This window comes from Sturnira hondurensis, unplaced genomic scaffold (genome assembly GCF_014824575.4).
Source record: "Sturnira hondurensis isolate 20B ecotype Veracruz unplaced genomic scaffold, ASM1482457v3 Scaffold0004474, whole genome shotgun sequence".
In the NCBI taxonomy this organism is placed as follows: Eukaryota; Metazoa; Chordata; class Mammalia; order Chiroptera; family Phyllostomidae; genus Sturnira; species Sturnira hondurensis.
Window position 1 is genome coordinate 7,494,914 of NW_028077105.1, and position 24,826 is coordinate 7,519,739.

Here is a 24,826-nt window from a genome sequence, read left to right on the forward strand (position 1 = left end):
CAGCCTTGGTTGGCTCCGACAGCTGAGACGTTTTTGTTTTAGTTTTTACCAGGTCATTCATTCAACTCTCACAAAGCAGTTGAGAGTATATGCTAATACTTAACCTTGGTCATTTCGTGATTAAGTGGCACGTGGAAAATGGTACTTTAAAGAAGAAAAATAAAGGTTGTCTCTGCAGTGGAGCCAGTTTAAGTACTCATGTAAAGGTCTTATTGGATGACATGATTTTGAATTTTAAATGCCTAACAGTGGTGGAGCTGCTAATGAAAAATGGAGCTGTGATTCCTCAAAAGATTAAAAATAGACCTATCATATGATTCCGCATTTCCACTTCTGGGTATTTATTCTTAGAAAATGAAAACACTAACTTAAAAAGATATCCACCCAACGTTCAGTATAGCATCATTTACAATAGCCAAGATATGAAAGTAGCTGAAATATCTATCCATAGATTGTTGAATGGATTAAAAATATGATATATATGAATATTTATTAAAAAATGAAATCCTGTATTTAGAACAACATGAAATAATCTTTAGGGCATTATGTTAAGTGAAATTAAATGAGATAGAGAAAAACAAATACCATGTGATCTCTCATACTTTGTGGAATCTTCCCACCAAAAGCAAAAACCAAGCTCATAGAGGTCCTTGCTGGTGGCAGGGGTTGAGAGGGGTGAAAGAAATGGGTGAACTTTTTCTTTATCTTCACCCAAGGAGTGGGGGTGGAGAGGGGAAGGGGGGGAGATACACACACACACACACACACACACACACTGATGTGGGAGAGAAAAAATCAGTCAGTTGCCTCTTGAATGTGCCCCAACTGGGGACCAAATTTGTAATGTAGTATGTGCCCTGACTAGGAATTGAACCCATGATTTTTCAGTTTATAGGAGAATACTCCAACCAGCCGAGCCATACTGGCCAGAGTGATGTTACGATAAACATATGCATACATTCATGCATTACAGAGATATCAAGTTGATCTGTGCAAATTTTGAAACATGGATAGAATATAATTTAAAAAGTGCCTAAGAATGAGATTAGACATGTTAATATTATAGTTACCTAGAGTATTGCTTATTTGTATTATAGCCCTCAAGGACATTACTTTCCCCTGATCTGCCTCTCTCACTATCTCTTCTGATCCTCATGCCTTTTCCTCTGCCTGACTATTAAACATTGGTGGTGATAAGAGTTCCTTTCAGGACCCTCTAAACTCAAACTATACTTTTTCTTACAGCGATATCAGTGTCATGTATGCCTTTGGCCATCAACGATACAGTAGCTATCAGTTTTGTATTTAGTGTGCATCTGACCTCCCTTCAAGGCCCGTGTGTCAAGTGGCCAATTAGACACCTTCACGAACATCTAATGGCAGTGAATTCAAAACCGAGTTTGATCGTCTCAGCCAGACCGTCTTTTCCTTGTGTTTTCCATTTCCATGGATGGTTCTAACCTCACCCCAGTCTCTGATGACCTGGGACTTTTTTCCTACCCTTTCCTCTTTCGGACATGCTATATTCAGTGTGGACACCGCATCATGTCCCATGTACCTCTTTACCATTAGATTCGTTTTTTCACTCTCTGTCTCACTGCTTCTGCCATAACAAAGACAGATCCTTGTCTTCTCATGCCTGGATTATTGCGGCAGCTTTCTGCATGTCTTTCTACACCAGCCTTTTCTTTCTTCCTTTACTTTCCAGCCAGGTTGGGCTATCTGAAATGTGAATCTGATTCACAGTACTCCTTTACTTACATTGCTTGTATGACTTCTCATTGCCTTTAAATCAACACAAAATTTTAAGATTCTGCCTTCTGCTTACTACTACTACAACGACATTGTTACTAATTCACCTTCCTCCTTCCTTCCTGTACCTCCTTACATGCTCCTACTTAACTTGTACAATGTATTATGGTTTAGTACTTGGGGCTTTCTATGGGAAGGACATTCTCGTGTTTCCATACTTCCCTATGCCTGGCATATGCCTCCTATCCTGATTCCTTTGCCTGAATAACAAGGACATCAATTTAAAGCAACACGATGTCAGCTTCTGTAGGAAGGCTTGCCTGGTGACACTCTCTTCCTAATCTGGGTTCAGTGTCTGTCCTGTGCTTTTTAAGCAGCATGCTCTTGATTTATCTGTACTCTTTCCTCCCTCAGGTCCTCAAAGGCTGTCTTTATTCTTTTACCCAGTACTTGGCATTGTAGGGGCTCATTAAATAAATATAGGCTGATTGGCTGAATGTTTTTATGCTTGCATGTTAAAAGTAACATTTTTAAAATTATTTTTTAAAGTTGCAATTCAATGATTTAGAGTCTGTTGACAAGGTTGTACAACTATCACCTCTGTCTAATTACGAACTATGTTTATTACCCCCAAAGAAACCCTGTACCATCAGCAGTTGTCTCTGCTCTCGCCTCCTTCCAGGCCTTTGCAGCCACTATCTGCTTTGTGTCTGTGGGTTGCCTACTCTGGAAATTTCTCCCCAATGGATTATGCAGGGTGTGGCCTTTTGTAGCTGACTTCTTCACTCACCTCAATGTTTTCAAGGTTGCGTGCGGCAGCGTGGATCCACACTTCATTCCTTGTCATGGCCTAACCTTCTGTCATATGGACTCACAACAGTTTGTTTATTCATATAGCAGCTGCTGGGCATTTGGGTTCCCATTTCTGACTCTTATGATTAATGCTCTTGTGATCACACATTTCAACTTGTTGTGTGAATATGTTTTTATTTCTCTGGGGCATACACCTAGGAGTGAAATTGCTGAGTCATAGGGTAACTTTGTTAAACTTTTTGAGGAACTGCTAAATAATCTTCCAAAATGGCTATGCTGTTTTACAGTTTGCCAGCAATGTTCAGAGTTCCAAATTTTTCACATCCTCACCAACGTGGGTTACCGTCTGTCATTTTGATTACAGCAGATGAGTGCGGGTGGAGTGGCAGTACCCCGTGGGGTTTCGATTTGTGTTTCCCAAACATCTGATGGTGTTGAACACAGTTTCAAGTGCTTATGGCCATTTGTATGTGTCTTTTGAAGAAATCCTTTATTTGTTTTCTATTGTGGTTGTTGAGATGTAGGGTTCTATATATATGCTGGTTACTAGACTCTTACCAGATATATGTTTGTCAAAAGATGGGGAATAATATTTATTTTAAGAAACACGTATACTGCTGGCCCATGCTACAATGCAGAGGACTAATGAAAACATGCTAAGTGAAAATACCGTGTTGTATGCACGTGATTTCATTTACTTGAAATATGTACGATAGGCAAATCAGCTCAGACTGAAGCAGATTAGTGGTTGCTGGGGGCTGCGGGAGGGAGAACACTGGAGAGAACTGTTAGAGGATACAGGCCTTCTTTTCAGGATGATGAAGATGTTCTGGAATTCAATAGCAGTAATGGTTGTACAACCTTATGAATATACTCAAAACCATTAACTGGATAATTGAAAAGGGGTGAATTTTATGGTCTGTGAATGATATTTCAGTAAAGCTTTAAAGAGTCTATTTTATTATTTGAACTGTTTGAGTTTGTACCACTTTTGAAGATAGCCGGAGAGTTCCCCATTGGCCAGGGTGCCAGGCCTCTGAGCACTTTAATCACTCGTTGGTAAGAGAGGAAAGAACACTGTCTCTGTCATTCCTGCCTGTTGTTTTTCATGTCCGTTGTGCTTCTGTGCTTTCTGAGTCCCTCTTTGCCTGTGTGAAATGTAGACAACCAGTTATATTCAGATTTAATTTCAATTTTGTTTTCATTACTTGTGATGGAATCAGTTATTAGATGCATGTTTTTTCACCCGCATAATGTCTTCATTTGGTTCAGATTAGGGGTCCTTAGATGTTTTCTTGTAAGCACAACAAACACAAAGGAAACTGTGTTTGTGGTTGGGTGTGTGGGGTTTTGGAGTTTTGGTCATAGTTTGAGTACCTTTCCCGGAAGACTGTCTTTTGCATTGGGATAATGATGATGAATTATGGATTTAATATGGGAACAAAGAAGAACATGTACATCACAGATATAATTTTCTGACTATTAAGCACCCAATATTTAACATTAATTTTTACAATACCTAACATTTTAGTTTTACTCTGTGAAATTGCAGCAAAAGTTGTGTCAGTACTTTCTGGCATTATCAATGACACTTCGTATTGTAGAGTGAGGGATAGATACCAAGTAATAGAGGAAAGTAATTTTTCTTAAAAATTGGATTTTGGGGTGAATTATTGTTTATAGCTGGATGAAACAATATAAGTAATCACTCTACAGTGCTTGATGAGTTTTAAGTTCTGTCTGTATAGAATCAGAATGAATTCCATTGTGATGCTAGTTTGGGTTCTTTGATTCTGATGGAGAATTCTGAAAGTTAGAGTAGCAGTCTCCATTCTTCTCTTGTGCTTGTGAACCTTCTTTCCCATGATCTATCTCTCTGCCATTCCCCATCCCATCCTTTTGGACCCTGTGTCTGGCCTCTGAACTGGGAAAGGTTGTAAAATACCTCTGTGATTTTGTTTTGTTTACAGCATAAGCCGTGACCATGACTACTGAAGTAGGCTCCACATCTGACGTGAAGAAGGAATCTGACCAGCTAGGAGCGGATGCAACCAAGGATAAATCTAAAGAAGTAGCAGAAAATCAGCAGAATCAGTCATCTGATCCAGAGGAGGAAAAAGATTCCAAATCATCTCCTTCAGCTAAAAGCCAAAGTAGTCCCCACCGCCAGAAGAGGCAGAAGGATCCATCAGAGAGTAGGGGCATTTCTCGGTTCATACCCCCGTGGCTTAAGAAACAAAAGTCCTATAACTTAGTAGTGGCCAAAGATGGAGGAGATAAGAAAGAGCCTACCCAAGCTGTTGTGGAAGAACAGGTTTTAGAGAAAGAGGAGTCTCTTCCTGAAGAAGAAAGGCAGGCCAAGGGTGATGTCGAAGATATAGCTCAGAGAAAACAACAGGTCATTAAACTTGATGTCAAGGAAGAGACACCTTCAGTGAGCGGTCCTGAGACACAGGTATGTTTGTGAAGTACGTGGCTGGAAATGGAAGCTTGGTGCTATTCCCCACGCAACAAAAGAGCTCGTTTGCTTTGAGTTGTTTATGGACTTCTTGCATTAAGATCTTGTTTTGGCTTACTATGTCTTGAATGTGGGTCTTGGAGTGGTTTACCACAGCCTTTTCCTGTTATTTCTTTTAAAAATTTCTGAAATAAAACAAAGCAAAAAAAAAATCTATGTATGTACACTGTAAAAAATTTCTCTTTCTGTTAAAGGATTTTATTCATTATTTTTTAGAAAGAGGGGAAGGGAGGGAGAAAGAGGGAGAGAAACATCACTTGCTTGCCTCTGGTACATGCCTCATCTGAGGACTGAGCCCGCAGCCTAGGCATGCGCCCAGACCTGGAGTTGAACCGGTGGCCTTTCACTTTGTGGGATGAAGCTCCAACCAATTGAGCCGTACCAATCAGGACAGCTTGTCTGTTTCTTTTAAGGTTAAACAGATACTCTCAGAATCCTATCATCTCTCCTTTTATATGATATGTACTTTTATGTCTCCTTGATTTGATTTAAGTGTTCACTGAGTAGGAAGAAATAGGATTGTATGTGTGTGCATTTTGTTTACCCAATGAAACCTGGGTTTTACCATAGTCTTGAGATTATAATTGTAAATTTTATTATTTGAAATGATATTTAAATTGCTGTTGCCAGGGTGTAGTTTCATTTACTCATTTAATGCTCAAATTACCAAGTAGGGAACAGTGAAAAAATTGGCAATGGATTGGAGGAAGGAAGATGTGGGGAAATATTCTTTCTAGCAAGCATTTGAGGTCTTTTAAAAGTCTTAGGCTTACAGTGTTTGCAACAATCACAGTTCTTGCTAGGATTTCCCTTTTAATGTGTTGTTTCCTGCAGAATGGCCAACTAAGGTATAAACTTCACTTTTTCATCAACAGCCTGCTGAAGAGGTAAGGAAGGAGAGAGAGGAGGAAAAGGAAAAGGAAATACAGGAAGACAAATCAGAAGAAGCAGCAAAAAGGGAGACAAAGGAAGTGCAGACCAATGAGCTAAAACCTGAGAAGGCTGCTCAGAAAGCCACCAAGAAGGCCAAAACTGTCCAGTGTAAAGTGACCCTCCTAGATGGCACCGAGTACAGCTGTGACCTGGAGGTGAGTTGGGGAGCTGATAACAGCTCTCTTGGTGTGTGAATACAAACAGAAGCACAGTCTGCTCTCATTCATGGCGTGACACAACAAATTCATTTTTTGTCTTCTTCTGAATTAGTGGGTCACAATTTTGCATTAAAAAAAAACTAGCAAATGTAGAAGAGGGTCATCATTTTCATTACAAACTGTCGTTCCTGACCCTTAAAGGTGATAAGCAGGTCTGATGTTCTCTGCCAGTCTGTACTGGTCCTGTATATTGTCCGGTGTCTGTTCTGAATGGGCAGTAAAATAGTTTGAATATTACCTCTGGCTATAAGATAATTGAGGAGGAATGATATTCCTCAGGTTGATGCTTCAGAGTCATGAAATTTCAGCACTTTAATCTCAAGTGTTTTTATCCCAAGACAGATAATGATTTAGCATCTAGTTCATTTATTTAGTTTTCATTTAAACTCTCATAATTTTCAGAGCATATAATTCATTAGCACTGATGCTGATTGATGCCAATGTAATTTTTAAAAGTATCTAGCAGCTTAAAATTTTATGATAATCAGAAGAGTTTGTTGCTTTTCATAGCTAACTCACATTATATATATGACATATACTAAGAGCTGACATTTACTGGAGAACTGAAGAGCTCTGAATGGATTATCTCATGCAATATTTATAAGAATCTATACGAAGTAGGTATTGCGGATGTCGCCAATGTTACAATGGGGAATGCAAGCTTATAGAAAGGTTTATAGAGGCTAAGTAATTTGCCCAAAGTTTCATAGCTAGCTAGTGCTTGAGCCTGGATTCCAGCTGCAGTTCTACTGTGGAGGTCATGAACTGCTGAGATAAATGATTCATTGTCCTTGCCTTTATCTTTGTATTAGGTATCTAGAACTTCTTTTTACTCAGTGATAATTGTTCTGGTATTTCAGTTGTTTCAGTTGTTTCAAGAAAAGGAGTGGCAAAAGAGGATTAATAATACTTAAAGCTCAGCAAGAGAGGAATAGAGAATGGCCCTCCTATGTCTCAGCTGTTGAAGTGGCGAACAGTAAGGAAAACAATGGAGTAGGGGCCTGAACTGAATTCAGTTACACTGCACATGACCACATGCCTCTCATTTTTTCATACCCGTCCTAGAAGTTAGGGGTCTAGGTTTTGAGAACCAACCTGATAACGTGTTATGTGACCTTCAGTCATTTATTCAACCTCCCTCGGCCAAAGTGAGGCCTAGAAACGGTCTATAGGATATAGGATTAATCAGATGATCTAGAAGACCCCTGTCATCTCTGAAGTTCTTTATAATCACTAATGAAAAAATGTGCTTTAGAATGAAAAATGTGCTCAAGAATGAAAAATGTGCTTTATGGTTTAAATCTATTTTTGTTCTCTTTAAAAATAATGACGATATATTTAAAAGTACAAAATATAGAAATAAAAGAAGAGACACTTTCACATTCACCAGGAATAAAACATTAACGACATTGCTTGCTATAGTCTCATTCCCATCTCTCCTGTCTTGTTCCCCGTGTGTCTTTTTATGATGTACTTTATGCTCTGCTTTATTCTTTTCAACTGCTGTGTAGTATTCCTTTGAAATACTAAACCAGTGTATCCGTTTCCCTGTTGAGGCACACTATCTTTTTTTTTTAAAGATTTTATTCATTTATTTTTAGAGGAAGAGAGAGAGAAAGAGAGGGAGGGAAACATCAATGTGTGGTCACCTCTAGCGCACTCCTTGCTGGGGACCTGGCCCACAACTCAGGCATGTGCCCTAGACTGGGAATTGAACCTGCGACTCTTTGGTTCGCAGACCAATACTCAGTCCACTCTCCAGTAAGGGCTGACCACTGAAGTTTTTGTAAGTATGTTTTTAAAAATTTCCAGAGTGTAGATGTGTTTATGGATGCATATATGTGTGCATGTCTCAGGTAAAGAGGGCATTTTTTTTTAGTTCAGATTTCCTGTTTCATTACGTTGTGGGGAGATAGAATATAGTCTAAGTAAGAGATTCTTTTGCATTTCTTAAAACTTAATTTGCAGCCTAATATATAGTCAATTTTCATAGTAGTTCTTTCGATATTGGAAAAGCATGTTATCCTTTCACTGTTAGTGCAGGTTTCTGGTGTTGTCCTCTTGGTCAGACTTACTGATTACGTGGGTAATGTCTCTATTTCCAGTACTTGTGTAACTGCATGTAGGCATGTTAAAATCTTTCCCTGTAATGGTTGACTTGAGAATTTCTTTTTGTATTTCTGCAAGTTTACGCTTATAAAATTTGAGGCTGGATCATGAGATGCATACATGTGCAGGCTTACATACTCTTGGATCCTCACCTGTTTTATCATCACGTAGAGCCTCAAATTAGTTTTATTTGATAGTAACATTACTATACTAGCTTTATTTTGGTTAGGATTTCTCTGGACCAGCAGTTTTTAACCTTTTTTGTCTCATGGCACACATAAACTAATTAATAAACTTCTGTGGCATGCTAAAAATATATATATTTTTGGCTGATCTGACAAAAAGTAAGTATAATTTGGAGTCATTCCCGCCAGATAATGATTGATGTGTTGGCTGTTGTCAGTTTTTAATTTGACTGTCGAGGGGAAAAGAGGTCAGTGCCCCTGACTAAATAGTCAGGTATCGCATGTTTTAAAAATTCTTCCTGTACACTGGTTGAAAATTGCTGGTCTAGATTTTTTATTCTTTGACTCTTCCTGTTTTCTTTTCCTTTGCTTTTAAACATTGTATACTTATGTCTTTGAGCAGTTATGCTTTTTAATACCATTTGAAGATTTTGTCTTCTCACTGGTCAATTTAGGCCATTTATTTCACATGATTACTAATATATGTAGCTATATAGTATCGTGTAAGTTTGAGTTGTCGTATTTTTCTATTTACTTGAATTTATTTCCTTTTTATTTTTTATTTTTAGTTTTTTAGAAATGACCCTTAAGTGTTTTACATACTTGACTTAATGAAGTCTATATTAATCATTATGCCTGCCTCCTTCTTTCCCTGCCGTATTTAGCACTCCTTTGTTGAATGTCTGGTCTTATTTTGGAAAGGTACAAAATGAAGCTATTTCTTATCTGTGTGACTAGTTGTTCTTTGATTCTACCTCACAAAGGAAATGAAGTCACTGCGTGACTTGAAGCAGAGTTGAACAAGTAGCTGAACTTAAAAGCGACAGTGTGTTCCTTTAATTCACTGCAACTTAAATTGGTTGGGAGAACATAGGAGTCTTTAATGACTGTATAGATTTACAGACAGATTATCTTTTCAGCTAATAAATGTTTACTTAATATTCCATTTGTGAATGAATTTCTGAGACAGTAGATACATTTGAAATGTGTTGCATAAACCCTTTTTCTGTCAAGTACAAAGCAAAATGGACTTTGAGTAGACTGTTGTGATGGGAGCGCGCGGCAGGTTCCACGGGCCAGCGGTTCCCTGGAATTCCAGGCAGTGACTTTATGCTTCACCACCAGGCATAATTCATCTGTGGCACACGAAGTGTCATTACAATGCAGACGTTATAAGTTGTATTCCCTGTTTTCATTAATATCTCTTTTAACCAGTTCTTCCCATTTAGAGTCTCTGATTGCTTGCTTAGTATCAGTAGTGTGGGTCTGCTACTCATCCGACTTGCTGGTATTACCTCTTTAGGAGCAGCGCCCAAAGACAGCCGTCACGTGGTTTGTTTCCCAGTTTCCGTGCTGCCCCTAGACAGATCGGCCGATATGCTGATGCTGCTTATCTGTACTTCTGTATCTCTGTACCGGAAATTGGTGTCCGAGGACAATTTGGGGAAGTATGTTGTGAGAAACTATAGCTATTAATGAACTTGCACACACTCAAGGAAGATAAATGCAATGTGGAAATAAATACTTTTTCTTTATTTGGTTTGAGAGATTGAATTTGATTCCATTGGTTTACTGTCATTAAAGATTCTGCCTATCATGGCTTTTCCATGTCTATAGTTATTGTTTGTTTTTTCTTTGTGTATGTACATTTGTCTCATTTCCAGTTAGACTTTTGGATTATAGCATGCCTCCTGAAGAGGGTCTAATCCTCTTCCTAGAGGCCCCTACAACAGTAGAGGGGAGCGTGGCCTGTGCAGGAGGTCTGAGGAGTTGGATTAGGCTGATTCATAGGGAACTTCTTTAGAGTAGGATGCTGTTCTAGGATGATGTTCAGATGCTAGGGTGGGAAGACGGAAGCTGATCTTAGAGCCCGAGGGAGCTGGGGAGAAGTGGACCAGAGATTGCCCAGTCATCGTGTACAGGTACTAGCAGGGATTAGAGGCTATTTAGATTTTAGAACATGGTAGATAGCTATGTGGCTACAGTAAATTACGGGGAACTTTTTATTCACTGCATTGGTCAAGATGTGTCAGTGGTCTTTATAGATAGGATTTTATCAGGGTGGTTAAAGCATTGATGGAGTTAGGCCATTTCCTGTTGTGTTACCTGTCAGTACCTTTGATCAAGGAGAGAATCCCTTTTAAACTGTTTACTGTAAGTGTTACTGTGTTAATTTAATTTTTCTCAAAATCAAGAAACATGATTCTCAGATATGTTTTTGTTTGGTACCCTAACATCATCTCTGCTTCTCAGATTACTCCCTTAACAGAGGTAGGTCCACACCTGGATGCATCGCTGTGTCTCTGTCTGTATCCCTTCTTCCTTCCCACGCTCTGCTTTTAATGGCTTTTTCTATGTTCTTTCTCCTGTGGGCCATCTGAGCCTTTTCGTTTTCTGACCTTGGAAAGTAAATGAAAAGGGCTGCTTAGGGAGCCAAGGCAGCATCATTTCAAAAACCAATTATTCTCTTTGAAGTTTACATTCTTTGGGGGAAAGACAGTATATGTTAATATTAAGTGGATAAAATTGCTTCACACACAGTATTTATGAGCATAAGTATTGGATAACAGTGCATTTTTAGAGAATGAGTATAGTTATAAGTAGGAAAATACAGAAATGGCTTGATTTTAATATTATTTTTGGCTTACATAACAGTCTGCTTATTGCTAAACCATGCATTAATTTTGATGCGAGGCCTAGTTTGTCTTTGTGCATCTGTTCCAAATTTTTGTATGAAACATTTTTCACTGTAGTTAGTGCAAATTACATTTATACTTTATGTGAATTTATCATCTATTGATAATAAACTAAGATCTCGACTTTTTTTGGAAAAGAGTCTTGGAGGATTGTTGTATTTTTAATGAAGAAACTTGATAGTTTCGGTTCTTTGACATGTCTGTTTTTATCTCATTGAGACATTTAATGGTATTGACGAGGTCCTATGGTACCAGAGTTTAATTGTTCAGAATTTTAAGGAGTCTTTTGGATTCTGCATGCTTGTTGCAGAGACTTAGCTATAGGACTCTTGTAATATTGCTGAAGTCATTTGCACACTCGGTGAGTTAAAACAGTGGGGTTCTCCCCTCCAAGGAAAAAGACAGTGAGGTTTCATTGAAACCCTCGATCTAAAGTCAGGACATCTATATTTCCTTTTCTTTGTACTCTTTGGATATCTTGGGAAAGTCACTTCTCTTTCTTCTTCCATTCTCAGGTTGCAAAGTAAGAATGAAAATACTTGCTTCCTCTGTTTCTAGCATTGAGCTAGTTTTACTATGGCTGATGTATGGTTTTTGTTTTTTTTTTTTAAGTCTGAAAATAAACGTAAAAGTTCCTGCAAGACCTTGGAAGCATGCACAAATGTGCACTCTGCGTTAGAGTTGCTCACATTTTCCTCTGGCATCTGAAAGCCGTTCCCACGTGTTGATTTTGCCTGAGAACGGAGGGCATTGTTTCTGCCCACACAGGAATGTCAGCACCATTTTTCTCAGTGCTGTGAATAAGGCTATCAGAATGCATGCTCTCTCGTCAGTGTTCTGGTAATAGTTTGTCAGAAAGGAGAATGTGTCGTGGTCTTCTTGCCCTTTTTTGTGTAGACTACTGAAATCCAGCTTTATATTAGCACTTTCCACTGTGCTTTGTTTATTTACTTGATTGTTTATGTCCACGTTCACCCTCTAAGGCTATTCTTTCAGACCTCTAGTATGACCACCACTAGGTTTACTAATTAAATAGCTTTCACTCTCTTTGTGTTTGTGGGGCATCTGGAAGTTGTGGCACTCAAACCTCCTACAAACAAGTGTTAGATTTAAATATGGTTTAGGAAGCAGGAACGATTTTTTGGCACGTGTTATGTGCAGTTTAAAATTCCAATGACAGAGGTCCATAAGGATGTCTCTGGCTAACTGTCCATCTATCCTTTTAGCTTAAAAAATCCTTCTAAAAGGATTTAAGGTGATCATTCTCTCCAGTGATTTAATTTTTATTTATGAAATGGGAAAAGACTATCATGCCATGAGAGTACTCAAATACTCTGGTCCAGCTTGGAAACCACTGGGGTTCACAGGACTAGAGTGGGGCTTCCTCAAGTCACTCTTTAGCTGGTGCTCAGGACCCCATTTAGGTATGACTGCAAACTGTCTTCCATCTTTTACTCCTGGGTTTTCCGAGTCCCCCACTGCCAGTCACATTGGTCTTCCTAATTGGGCACGCTCTGAGTTGTCTGTCCATCCTTCAAGTTTCTGATTAGACCATCTCTACATTTTTAAATATTTCCCCATGTACATGTTGCTTCCTGTCTTTTAATGTCTAACTAACTCCAGCTTTCAGAATGTTTTTTTCTTCCTCTGAACTGGTTTGCTCCATTAATTTGGTGACCAATCATGCACAGCCTTGTGAAAAGAATCTTTTTTTTTTTTTTTAAGATTTTATTTATTTATTTATCTTTAGAGGGGAAGGAGAGAGGGAGAGAAACATCAATGTATGGTTGCCTTTTGTGCATCCCCTGCTGGGAGTTGGCCTGCAGGGAACTGGACTACAACCCAGGCATGTGCCCTGACTGGGAATCGAACCGCGATCCTCTGGTCCGCAGGCCCGCGCTCAATCCACTGAGCTACACCAGCCAGGGCCTGAATCTTTTGTATTGAACACCTGCTAAACTCCCGTATTGTTTGGTTCTCTTCCTGAATGTGTTGTTTCTTCACCTAGATTGTTAGTTCCTTGTAAAAAAGAGCTTTCTTCTCTCTTGCCTTAGGGTGCTGACTTTGCCTATAGCACTGTTCCTGGGGAGTAACTGTTGATTTATTTCTCTCTGCTTTCCCTTGCACGTGTGAAATATCCACCCTTCTTATCTAAGCTAAATGATCACATTTGCTTACTTAAGATTCCTACGTTTTCTCTTAGTCCTCTCTAATTAGAAAAGAAAGATTTGAGTGGACGTATATATGTGTATATGATCCACCCCCTCCCCCACTTCCTCTCTCCCATTGCTCCTTCTGCTTATTACTGCCCTGCTTTTTTAAATACAGGCTGGGGCAAAAGTGGGTTTACAGTTGTTAGTATGAGAAACAGTTTATCCTTGTATTATTATTTTCTAAAAGTTTATCCTCGTGTTATTTATTACCGTATATTTTTCATATGAACAACTGTAAACCTACTTTTGCCTCACCCTGTCCTTGGAATAGCAGGCTAATTTTTTGTAGAAAGATTTCAAGGGCTTAAATAAATAAAAGTATTTATTTTTTTAAGTTATATTTTATTGATTATACTATTAAGTTGTCCTTACTTTTCCCCTTAGCTTCCCTCTACCCAGCATCCCCCACTCCCTCAGGCAGTCCCCCCCCCCTCCGATATTGTTCATGTTCATGTTCATGTCCATGGGTCATATGTGTAAGTTCTTTGGCTACTCCCTTCCTGCACTGTACTGTACATTTCCATGGCTGTTCTGTAACAACCTACTTGTACTTTGTGATCCCCTCACTTATCACCCATTCTTCCACACCCTCCTCCCATCTCTTTATCTTTAACCTTTGGCATTTTAATTATGATGTGTCTTGGGGTGGGCCTCAGCATCCATCTCGTTTGGGGACTCTCTGTGCTTCCTGCACTTGAGATTTCCTCCACCAAATTAGGGGAGTTTTCTTTCATTATTTTTTCCAATAGATTTCCAATTTCTTGCTCTTTTTCTTTTCCTTCTGGCATCCCATGCTGTGAAATGTATGTTGGCTTGCTTAAAGCTGTCCCACAGGCTGCTTACACTGTCCTCATGTTTTCAGATTCTCCTTTGTTCTTGTTCTAATTGGTTGTTTTTGGTGTCTTATGTTCCAAATCTTTGACTTGATTCTCAGCTTCGTCCAGTCTACTGTTGTTTCCCTGTAAATTTCAATTAGTATATTCTTTATTTCTGACTAGATCTTTTTTATGCTGACATTTTCACTAAGCTCCTTTGAACATCCTTATAACCAGTGTTTTGAGCTCTGCATGTGAGAGATCCTCATCTCCATTTCATTCAGCTCTTTTTCTGGAGCTTTGATCTGTTCTTTCATTTGGGCCATGTTTCTTTGTCTCTTCATTTTGGCAGCCTCCCTGTGTTTGTTTCTGTGTATTAGGTAGAACTGCTTTGACTCTGTGTCTTAGTAGTGTGGCCTAATGTAGTAGGTGTCCTGTAGGGTGCAGTGGCACAGCCTCCCCTATCACCCAAGCTGGGTACTCGAGGTGTGCCCTTTGTGTCTGTTGAGTACACCCTCCTCTTAGAGTTGCGCCTTGGTTGCTGTTGGGAGATCAGTGGGAAGGATTTGCCCTGGCCAGTCAGCTGCAAGGATTGACTGTGACTGCTTACCACCAACCACCACTCTCCGAGGAGGGTCTGCTGTGCAGGGCAGCGTGGCAGTGCTCTCATGTGGTCTGTGGCTGTCAACCGGGTGTGCTGGCCCCAGGGATTTTCCTGGGTAGTACAGACCAAGGTCAACCCCAACCTGTGTATTGCCTGGGCCTGCCTTGCTCAAGTTATAAAGCAATCTGAGATGGCTGCTACTATATTGGGCTTAGAGATTCCCAGGTGCCAAGGTGCTGCGCATCTAGACTGCTGGTTCTGGGCCTGGGGATCACTGAGGCCAGCTGCTGCTGGAATGAGAGGATTTAGGAACTTGTGAAGCATGAGCCAAGAGCAGCCATTCATATGGAAAAGTAGCTTGTGTGGGCCTGTAAGTTGGGTGGGGCAGAGTCTCTGGGGATTCCCAAGGCAGGTCAAACACAGTTAGCCAGGTTGATAGTATCTTAGATATGGCACCAGTCTGCCAGCTCTGTTGGCAGAGGGCCAGAAAAGGGACAATGCCCTCTGCTCACCTTGAAGGCAGACACCTCAGCTTTGCCCTGCATGCCACTGGTGCCCCTTAAGGCACCTCCCCTGCACCACAGTCCAGAGGGAATGAGTCTGAGTGGGTGAATTCATGTGTGGGTTCTTTAAGAGTAAGAGGTACTGCTCGGGGCTCCAGAAGTCTTCCACCTACTCAATCCTCGCTGGTTTTTGCAGCCAGAAGTTGTGAGGACTTATCTTCCTGGCACTTCCTGGGGTGGGGGCCCAGGTATGGGGCTGGGATTCTTGGCCCCCTAGATATTCCTTCTAAATTTTGACCCTCTGTACTCAGATATGGGACCAGCTCGTTCTGCGGCTGTGCCCCTCCTACCAGTCTGGATGGATGTGGTTTCTTTAATTCTGTAGCTGTCAGACTTCCATTCAACTTGATTTCTGTCTGTTCTGAGCGATTGTCGTTCTATATTTTAGTTATACTTTTGTGGTGGTTGTGCAAAGAGGCCAGCCATGTCTGAAATAATTTAGTAAATTTTTATAAAAGACTATATGAAACTGCTAGGGATGATAGTGATGAAGAAGTGGGTAAGATATGGTCTTGGCTCCAAAGGAATGCAGAGCTTGGGGGCAAGTGCGGACTCCCAGAAGCCTGAGTTCTTTCACTTAAATGTGGGCTCTCTGGCCCGATTACTTGCTCTGAGTGTAGGCTGGGCTTGGTGAGAAGAATATAAAACATACTTTATTTCCTGCCTCTTTTGCTCTAGTGTCTCCTCTTCTCTTGATCAAACTAAAGAACGATGTGGTTTTATTTCTCAGCTCTCAAGAATTCAACCGCATGCTTCCTCTTTTCCATCCTCCCCACTTTTGGTTTCAAACTCAGGGACTTGCCTTTTTTTGCCCTTGCTTCAATAGTATGTCGAAAGTATTGCACTTGACACTTGAAAGTGACTTGTCACTATGAGTAACCACCCTGATGTAATTTTGAAGGCAACATCCATCTCTTTCTGGCCCTAGTTACACATGCTGCCAGGCAAGCTAACTGCTTGACAACTTACCGCTGAAGAACTTCTCACTGTAGTCTGAGGGTGGTAGTACAGTAGGCACTGGGTCTTCGAATTATTTTTTCTCTTAGAATGAAAATTATTTGAAGGTTGAGTAAGACTGGAAAAAATGGGAGAGGGAAAGGTTATTTTCAGAATAAATTCGCATTTCAAAATCTGTTCAGGCACTTTTTTCTCACTCTATATAATAATTAAAAAATTTTAAATCTTTGTCAGAGTTCATAAAAATGAAGAAATAATAATCTCATTCAACAAAACCCATAAGAAATCTTTGGTTAAATTTGTTCTGCTCAGAATCTGTTTGTTTCTATTACTACTTTATTTCCAGTCTCTCTTCCTTTCTGTTGTCCTCTCTTGGCCTGAGCTAATTAAAGATGCTACAGTTTTTATTGCTCAAGTGTTAGGAAATGTTGCTGGACACTCTCTACCTTGATCCCATCTTTTTATTCCCCACCTCGCCCTTAAGATTCCTGTGGAGATGTGCGTAGGGCTCGATGGGCACAGGATTTGGGAATCTTGCCTCTACCTGTGAGTGTTGTTTATTTCATAAAAGCTGCGGCTATTCTGCTCATCTCTTCCACAGCAGGGTGCCTACCCTGTGACCCAGAAACGTGGACAGAATTAGCATTCCTATTTACAGCACTGTAATACAATATGCTAGCATTTGGATCTTTTTTTTTTTTAAAGATTTTATTTATTTATTTATCTTTAGAGGGGAAGGAGAGAGGGAGAGAAACATCAATGTATGGTTGCCTTTTGTGCATCCCCTGCTGGTAGTTAGCCTGCAAGGAACCAGCCTGCAACCCATCCATGTGCCCTGACTGGGAATCGAACCGCGATCGTCTGGTTCGCAGGCCCACGCTCAATCCACTGAGCTATGCCAGCCAGGGCCTAGCATTTGGATCTTAAAGGGATTGAATGTGGTGTAACATAATAACATATGATTTATACAAAGCACTAGATTTCTCAAAAAATTTCACCAAGGTGGCTAAATGACTAAAGTATGGATATGTGATCTGTCAGAATGCTGTTTTTATTTTTGTGTAATTATGTTCTGCAACCAAGACAAATATTAACTCTGTTAGAAAAGTTATGATTAGAAAAAAGAAAAGTTAGGATTTAGGGAGGTCACTGAGGTTTTTAAAGCTCATATTTTAGAGAGGCATCTCAAGACGAAAGCTGCATTCCACCAGTTCACCGAATTGCATCTCGTAACTGTGTTTCATTTGGACCATATGCCCTCTTACCTGCTTTGAGGGGGGGCCTGATTTTGTGCATCATCTATTCATTCACATGGAGACAAAATTTAATCTGAGTCTTACGATATTTTTCATATTCATTGATCTCTTTCCATATTTTTGCCAGCAACAATTGAAAGATAATCAAATAGGAATGCTCTACTAAGCTATTTTTCTATAGCACAGAAAGCCTGTATGAATCAAATGTCAAAATTCATTCTGGGCAAATAGTTTACAGAGAATGTGCTAGCCTACAGAAGTTTTCTGCTTATGGTTTTTGAAGTAAGTTTTAACGGAAGTAATTTTTTAAAAGAGTTAAAATTGGATAGGTTTTTCTGGCTAGATGTTTACTACTAGTGTCTTTATTTATTAGTCACCTCTCTGTCTTTTAAAAGAGATTATACTTTTCATGGATTTTTAAGGAGATTATACTTTTTAACAGATTTATACCAACTGTTTCTAATCAAAGTGAATAATAGAAAAAGTTGTACAAAAAAAAATGTTGGAGCCTTGATTTCTTGAGAACTATTTTAATGACATGGCTGCCAAACTCTTTTGGTGCTAATATATAATTTTTAAGAAAAATAGGAGGTTAAGGAGGTCATATTTGTATAGTATTTTACAAATGTGCTTTCAAAATATTATTTATTTAAATATATCTTGTGTGTTCGGATATAATTTTATCCTTAAATATTGATTTGGTTCCTACCTTTGCTGAAAGATTAAAAGTATGAAATATTTGTTCTCTAAGTCGCTTATAAATTTTTCTTTCAGAGGTCAACTTATATGTGCAACAAGAATATGAATGTAATTGACAAGTATGTTTATGTTTTTGATAAATAATCCAAGAGTGTAGAAATGCCACGTTACTCTGGTTGGTAAACATCTTCATTGAGGAGGAAAGAACTCCTGGACTCTGAAGAGTGGTGTATTTAGGAGAACTCAGCAACACCCAGCCTGTTACATTTTTCATTGAAAATGGCTAAATAGTAATATCCAAGCAAGAATTTGGAGTTAATAAGAAAAGATTTTAATGTCTGCTTCCTTCCATGTCAAGGATAATATGCTAAAATGCACGGTAAACTTTTGCTGGGAGAAGTCACTTTTTGCTTGGCCAGTATCGCAACATTTGACCCCAGCTTTTCTTGGCTTGGACTGAACTGGGAATCCTTTTATCTTGAAAAGCCAGTATGTTGTGGGGATTAAGCGAATCAAGAAGTTGAGAAGGTTCTTACCTTCTCAACTTTACAGAAAGGTGGGCTTCCATCCATAGGCGAGGTTGCAAAGAAAACGTAAAATATAAAAGCATGAAGTAAATCTGTCCTTTTCAGCCTGCTTTCCAAACTGTGCTCATGCCAATTGCATTCTTTCTCCTTTCCCTTGTAGCAGGAGAAAAATATTAGTCTGTCCATTTGCATACATGCTACATCATTTTAGAAGAGCTTCCTTAGGGAGCAGAGCAAAATGTGTTTATTTTAATCTGTTTTTAATGGGAAGGCCACTTTCCCATAAAAATTTGAACAATGAGCATGATTTATCACCAGGAGAAAGTGAAATGGACCAGTATGATGCAGCAAATATCGAAGTTGCCATAAAGCCTTTTGGATGTCTTGTTATAAAAAGACTTAATGCGTTGTGAAAGCTTTACTGTTGTCTGTTAGGATGTTGTTCACCGTTTCTAGTTTTCTTCATTGTTTCCTGCAGGTGTCTAGATAACCATTTTATTTTGCATGTGTGTTTAATTATGCAGAATAAAAGTGAGTCATAGCAAATGAAAGGATGGAAATGGTATTTCACCTACAGGGCTTTTTTGGGGGAACAAATAATAGGTATGATTCCATTTTTATCCACTTGGTTTGAGTCATTCTCTATTACATAACGTGTGGCTTCACTGATGAAACATTTCTGGACAAGCACTGGTGATGCTGTTAAGGAATAGTCAGTCTCCGCAGGCCTGTGGTCGGAGCCCTTATAGCACAGAAGAGGGAGGCTGCACTCCCGTGTTCGCGGCTGGGTTTCAGTCTTACTTTCCAACAGTGAGGACCTGTTCTGGATGTGGTGATTTGGGGATGTATCTGGTGTTAATATTTCTGTGAAGTGTTTTAAATGATGGACTGTTTCTTCTATGTCTTTCATCATTTGACGTCACAGCAATTGATGGAGGGAAGGTGGGTGTCAAAATTGAAGTATCACCTTGGTCCCATAGTTCTCAAATTTAAAATGGATTTCATTTGAGCTTTTTATTGCTTTGAAATCTGGATGTAGATCATAATATATGTCAAAAGAAACTTGATAATATTTTAATTTTTCACAGTAACCTCACAATACTGATGGAGGCCAGTGGACCTCCTGGCCAACACAACACCTCCAAGTTCTATTGGAAACCTTCTATAACTTTAGTATTTGTAGTTGTATGTATTATTGACCTAACAAGCTTGGGATAGAAGTTGAAGCTGGAAAGAAGAATGATTCAGTTGAAACTCTTTGCCATGTAAAAATATTGTTTCTGTTGGAAAAGATTCTGAATTTCAAATAAATATCACATGTCACTTTGCATTTTAGGGCAGGATTGATATAGGAGGGCTTCGAGTTGGCCATCTGGATACATGAATAGTACAGAGAGGCACCGCAGAGGAAATTTCCAGTTTATCAACGGTTATCTGTGCATGTCCTGTGTCAGCAAATGATTTGTTTGGAAAATACATTTTTCTATAGAAACAGTGCACCTAAATAACAGTTTGATTTCTAGTTCAGTTTGTTCAAGTCTGTACATTATGTTTTTGAGTTGAGTTCTGGATGCTTGATTTTTGAGCAGGTGGACACACAGAGAACTTCCACCCCGCTTTCCTAACTCGGGCCCCAAATTTTAAATCTGTGCTTTTCATGTTTTTTTTTTCTATTTCTTGTTGCTTTTGCCCCATAGACTTTTGTGTTTCAATTCTACAATGATACTATTACTTTTTGTATGTACTACTATTTGTAGTACTGTTATACTACTACCACTACTACTACTATTTTGCAGTAGTATAACACAAAAAAATTCTATGCTTCCTGCCTGCTTCTCTTAGCTAAGTAATGAGCGGGTCAGCAGTTTGAATGGATGACTTCAGTGTGTGAATGAGTTACCTATACTGCCTTCTAATAGAGATTTGCATTTTGAAAGAAATCTGTTCTTTCTAAAGAATCATAAATGGTAGAATTTCACCGATGACACCAAGGGAAATGAAAAAAATTAAGGCAGTTTGTGAGGGGGCTAGAGGGCTGGATTTGTGGCATGTTTGGGTCAGGTGGACCCCTGACTGGCAAGGCGGCCTTTCGGGGAGATACTCCTCAGGGCCACGCTCACCTAACACTTCCAGACTTTTATGCTTCTGAGTCCCCATGTTCCTCCCTGGTGCTTGACAGTTTTTCTCCTTATCTAGTTGAAATAATTGATGGTATGTGTGTTTTAGGTTAAGCAAAGCCTTAAAAAGTACCCCCCCCCCCCCCGCCCCTGGCCAATATGAACACAAACCTCATTGTCACCTTCTCTTGGTTCACTTTAGTTTGTTAGTTGTGTACCAAGAATGGAAAACTTTTATGGGGAATGTGTCAAGCTCAATGGAAACACTGTTGCCTCAGATCAGTGTGTGTAAAAAACTTGAGCTATCCCAAAATGAACTGTATTTTATTCTCAGACTGCCCATAAGTTGCTTGTCATTGAATTCAAGAACCAGAAATTCAGGTGGTGAGGGAGAAGGAAATTAGTGTTGCTAAGAAACCTTCTCAAGATCTCTCTCTCTCTCTTTGTATTGGATCTTGTTTCCCTCTGTTTTATAATTATCATAAAGTAAATATTTAAGTGATTAAGATTATTCTCTGTTACAACTTGACTTCCACTTTGGTCAGTTGTAAAAAGTACTTTAAATGCTCCTGGTCAGTAGAAGTGAGAATAGTTTTATTGAGCCCGGCTTGTGTTTTTGTATCTGGTGATTTCTTTTTTCAAACCTAGTGTCAAATGTAGTTGTTATTAAAGATTTGCCAGATACATTTTATATTGCCAGGCTCTATGAACCAGTCATTTTTAAAAAAGGATTCTAAGTGAAAACTTGAGCAACTGATGTATTATCCAGCAAGACCTGCAAGGTCTGAAAGGGAGGTTGCCTAGCCAGATGAAAACTGGGCTGATGGACTTGGGTGTGTGAAGGCAGATAGTCCTAACTCTGGAGAGGAGGTCTGTTTGCTTACCTTGGTGTCAGCTTTGCCTCCAGGGCAGAATCCTTGGTTAAGCTTTTTAAAAATATGGGAGCACAGAAGATTTTTAGGGCAGTGAAACTGCTCTGTATGGTACTGTAATGATGGATAGATAATGTCATTGCATGTTTGTCCAGACCCACAGAATATACAACACCCAGAGTGAGCCCTACTATTAACTGTGGATTTCAGGTGATTATGATGTATCAGTGTAGTTCCATCCGCTTTGACAAAGGCGCCTCTCTGTGGGGGATGTTGATGATGGGGGAGGCTATGTGTGGGGTAGAGAGTACATAGGGAAATCTCTGTAACGTCTGTTCAGTTTTTCTGTGAACCTAAAATACTCTAAGAAAAAAAGTCCAGTACAAAACTTAAAACATACAGATGCACAGGTGCCACCTTTGAAGATTCCCGTGTAGTGGGTCTGTGCCAAGCTCAAGCATCTATGCAACCCAGAGCTGAGGAACGTGCGGACGCTGAGGCACGCCCTGGCGGAGCACCTGCTCCCAGACTCACGGTGCATTCTTCAATCAGCTCCGCGTTGGGTGCAGGCAGGGCTGCTGGGGATTTCCCCTCAGTGGTAGGAAGGTGAGTGTAGTGGAGATGCCCAGCATTAGGACTGCGGGAAGCCTGACGAAGTGTCCGTCTGGGTTCACGCACTCACTTGACAGCTGTTTCCTGACTCTAATTAGTGGCTGAATTAGTCTGGTTATGATTTGCTTTAAGTAATTCCCTGCATACAGTAAGAGGTTGGTAAGTATCAGCTGTAATTATTATTATATTTTAAAACCCTGGCTGTGATTTTCTAAGGATCTTGAATTTTCCTTCAATTTCTGATGAAAATACTTAAGTGCTATGCCTTAGATAAATATATTGGATCCCCAATATTCTTATATTTTATCAATACCTTATTGGCTTAGAAGGCCCGTAATGTAAACACATACCATATATATATATATATATATATATATATATATATATATATATATATATATGAGGGGGCCCCCCAAACCCTGGAATTTATTTATAAAAAATTGTGAATATATTCTTACATGTTTAAATTTCAGCCACCTTCAAAGTACTTTCCATTTGATGCAATACACCTATTGAAACATTTCTTCCATTGCTCAAAACAATTTTTGAACTTGTTGATTTAGATGCCTTTTAGTGCTTCTGCTGTTTTTTGTTTCACCCCTTCCACATTGGCAGGACTTTTTTCATCTGGGGAAATAAAACAAAAAGTCACTGGGGTGTGATGGAATGAATAGGGAGGGTGGGGCATGGGGGTCATTCCATTTTCGGTCAGAGACTCTGAACACTCAGCACGGTGCACTCGTAAATCACCCATCATGAAATGGGCAAATGCCTTGACAGAGTCTTCAAAAAAAATTCACTGAAGCTGAACGCAGCCTCTCACAACACCACCAGCTGGTGCACTGATACAGATGGGTCTAGTGGAAGAAGCCTGTAGTGCAAGGATCCCACCCTTCAGAAGATATTTATGGGTTTTATTTTTGGTGAGGGGCATCCCTTCTGATATTCACAATGGCCTTATAATTTAAAGAACTTGCTTAGACTAAAAAAGTTAGTACTTTTACAAGTAAGGAAAAAATCCACAAGATTTAAAAACCATGTATTTTCTACTGAAATTTCGAATAAACCAATTTCTAGTTTCAAAGCACTTAGGCTTGTGTTAAAGAGGCATTGGTCATAATTAGTTGAGTTAAAAACAGAAGAATGTCAAAATGAATTTATTTACTTTACCAGTAAAATAAACTCTAGAAATAAAAGTACAGTTGGATTTTACACATGAGAAACTGCAGGCTATTTGGTTAGAGCAAATGAAGATTAGATGGCCCTTCCACATACGCTACAATACCATTTCATTAAACTTTTATTACCAAAGGCAGACATTTCAGGGACTGCACTTTATAAACAGCTGAACATCTAGCATGTATTCGAACTAGGGGTGTTTATTCTTCCTTATCATTTAGTTAAAGTCAAAAAATAAGTATAATTCCTTGTGTAAGACTTGTGTGCAGATATTCACATATCACCAACAAATGTGGTTTGCTTGGCCAGTTTCAACACCCATCACCCTAGGGGTTTGGTGAGGTTTTCTGCAGCCCCCTTCCAGGGCTTGGTTTGGGGATTGCCCTGGAGTCAGCATCTTAGAAGAGTGGGAACTGATTTTTGGAAAAGCCTTCTGCAGGCCTGTTCTGCAGAGTGCAGACAGAATTCCTTCCAGAGGGTGCCCCTCTGTTCAGCTAGCTAATTCCTGAGTCCTGAAAACAGATGAAAACCTCAGGGTTTCAGAAAAAAAGAGTGGCAGCCACATTAGGAATGTAGGGTGTGATTATGCATGAAAGATTATAAGTTCAATGTTTTATCTTTTATCTTTAATTTTTAAAACTAAAAATTAGCATTTATTTCCTTGGGGTGGGGTGGGGTGGGTGAGAGACCAGGCTAGTAGACTTAAATTTGCGGTTGACAGTGTATTTTGCTTGTTTGTTTGTCAATGATACTGGTGGCAGATTTCTGTTGCCATTTTTGCCATTTTCCACGAAGCATAAAGATGAAACATCTTCCTCGGTCTTGTTTGTGATCACAACTTAACTGGTTGCCTATGAGAGAAATTGTGTACTTGGTTAAGAATTCTAAAACGTTTCAAAGCCCAGAAAACTAGGGTGGAAAAACATTCTCTTTGAATAGTCTGTTTAGACTAGGAAGCGCTGTGCTCACGAAATAGGGTCTCACTTAACAATGTGAAAGAATGGCAATACCTGTGTCCTTGAGATAACTGAGGTATGTATATGAGTTTCTTAAAGGTGAGCCTACAAGCTTCTAGCTACATTAGGATTTCCTTTAAAATTATCGTGGGGTACAGTTACTAGAGGGTGTTGTGTGCAGTCTGTTCTGGCCTTGTGTTTGTTTTTGCCTTAGCAACAGCCTTTTTGTTTT

General features: G+C 39.4%; 1 protein-coding gene across 17 annotated transcripts in view; it reads left to right on the plus strand.

The window, feature by feature from the left end:
* EPB41L2 (erythrocyte membrane protein band 4.1 like 2) overlaps positions 1–24,826 on the plus strand; it is a 202,585-nt gene that overhangs the window by 81,608 nt on the left and 96,151 nt on the right. For 16 of the 17 annotated variants that reach the window (XM_037045741.1, XM_037045743.1, XM_037045742.1 and 13 more), the window contains exons 2-3: positions 4,536–5,020; positions 5,959–6,171. In XM_037045741.1, the coding sequence (XP_036901636.1) occupies positions 4,550–5,020; positions 5,959–6,171 (684 nt within the window). In that variant the 5' untranslated portion in view covers positions 4,536–4,549. Of the gene's footprint in view, positions 1–153; positions 166–4,535; positions 5,021–5,958; positions 6,172–24,826 lie in introns of those variants that run through there. The other variant, XM_037045744.1, reaches the window with a different exon arrangement.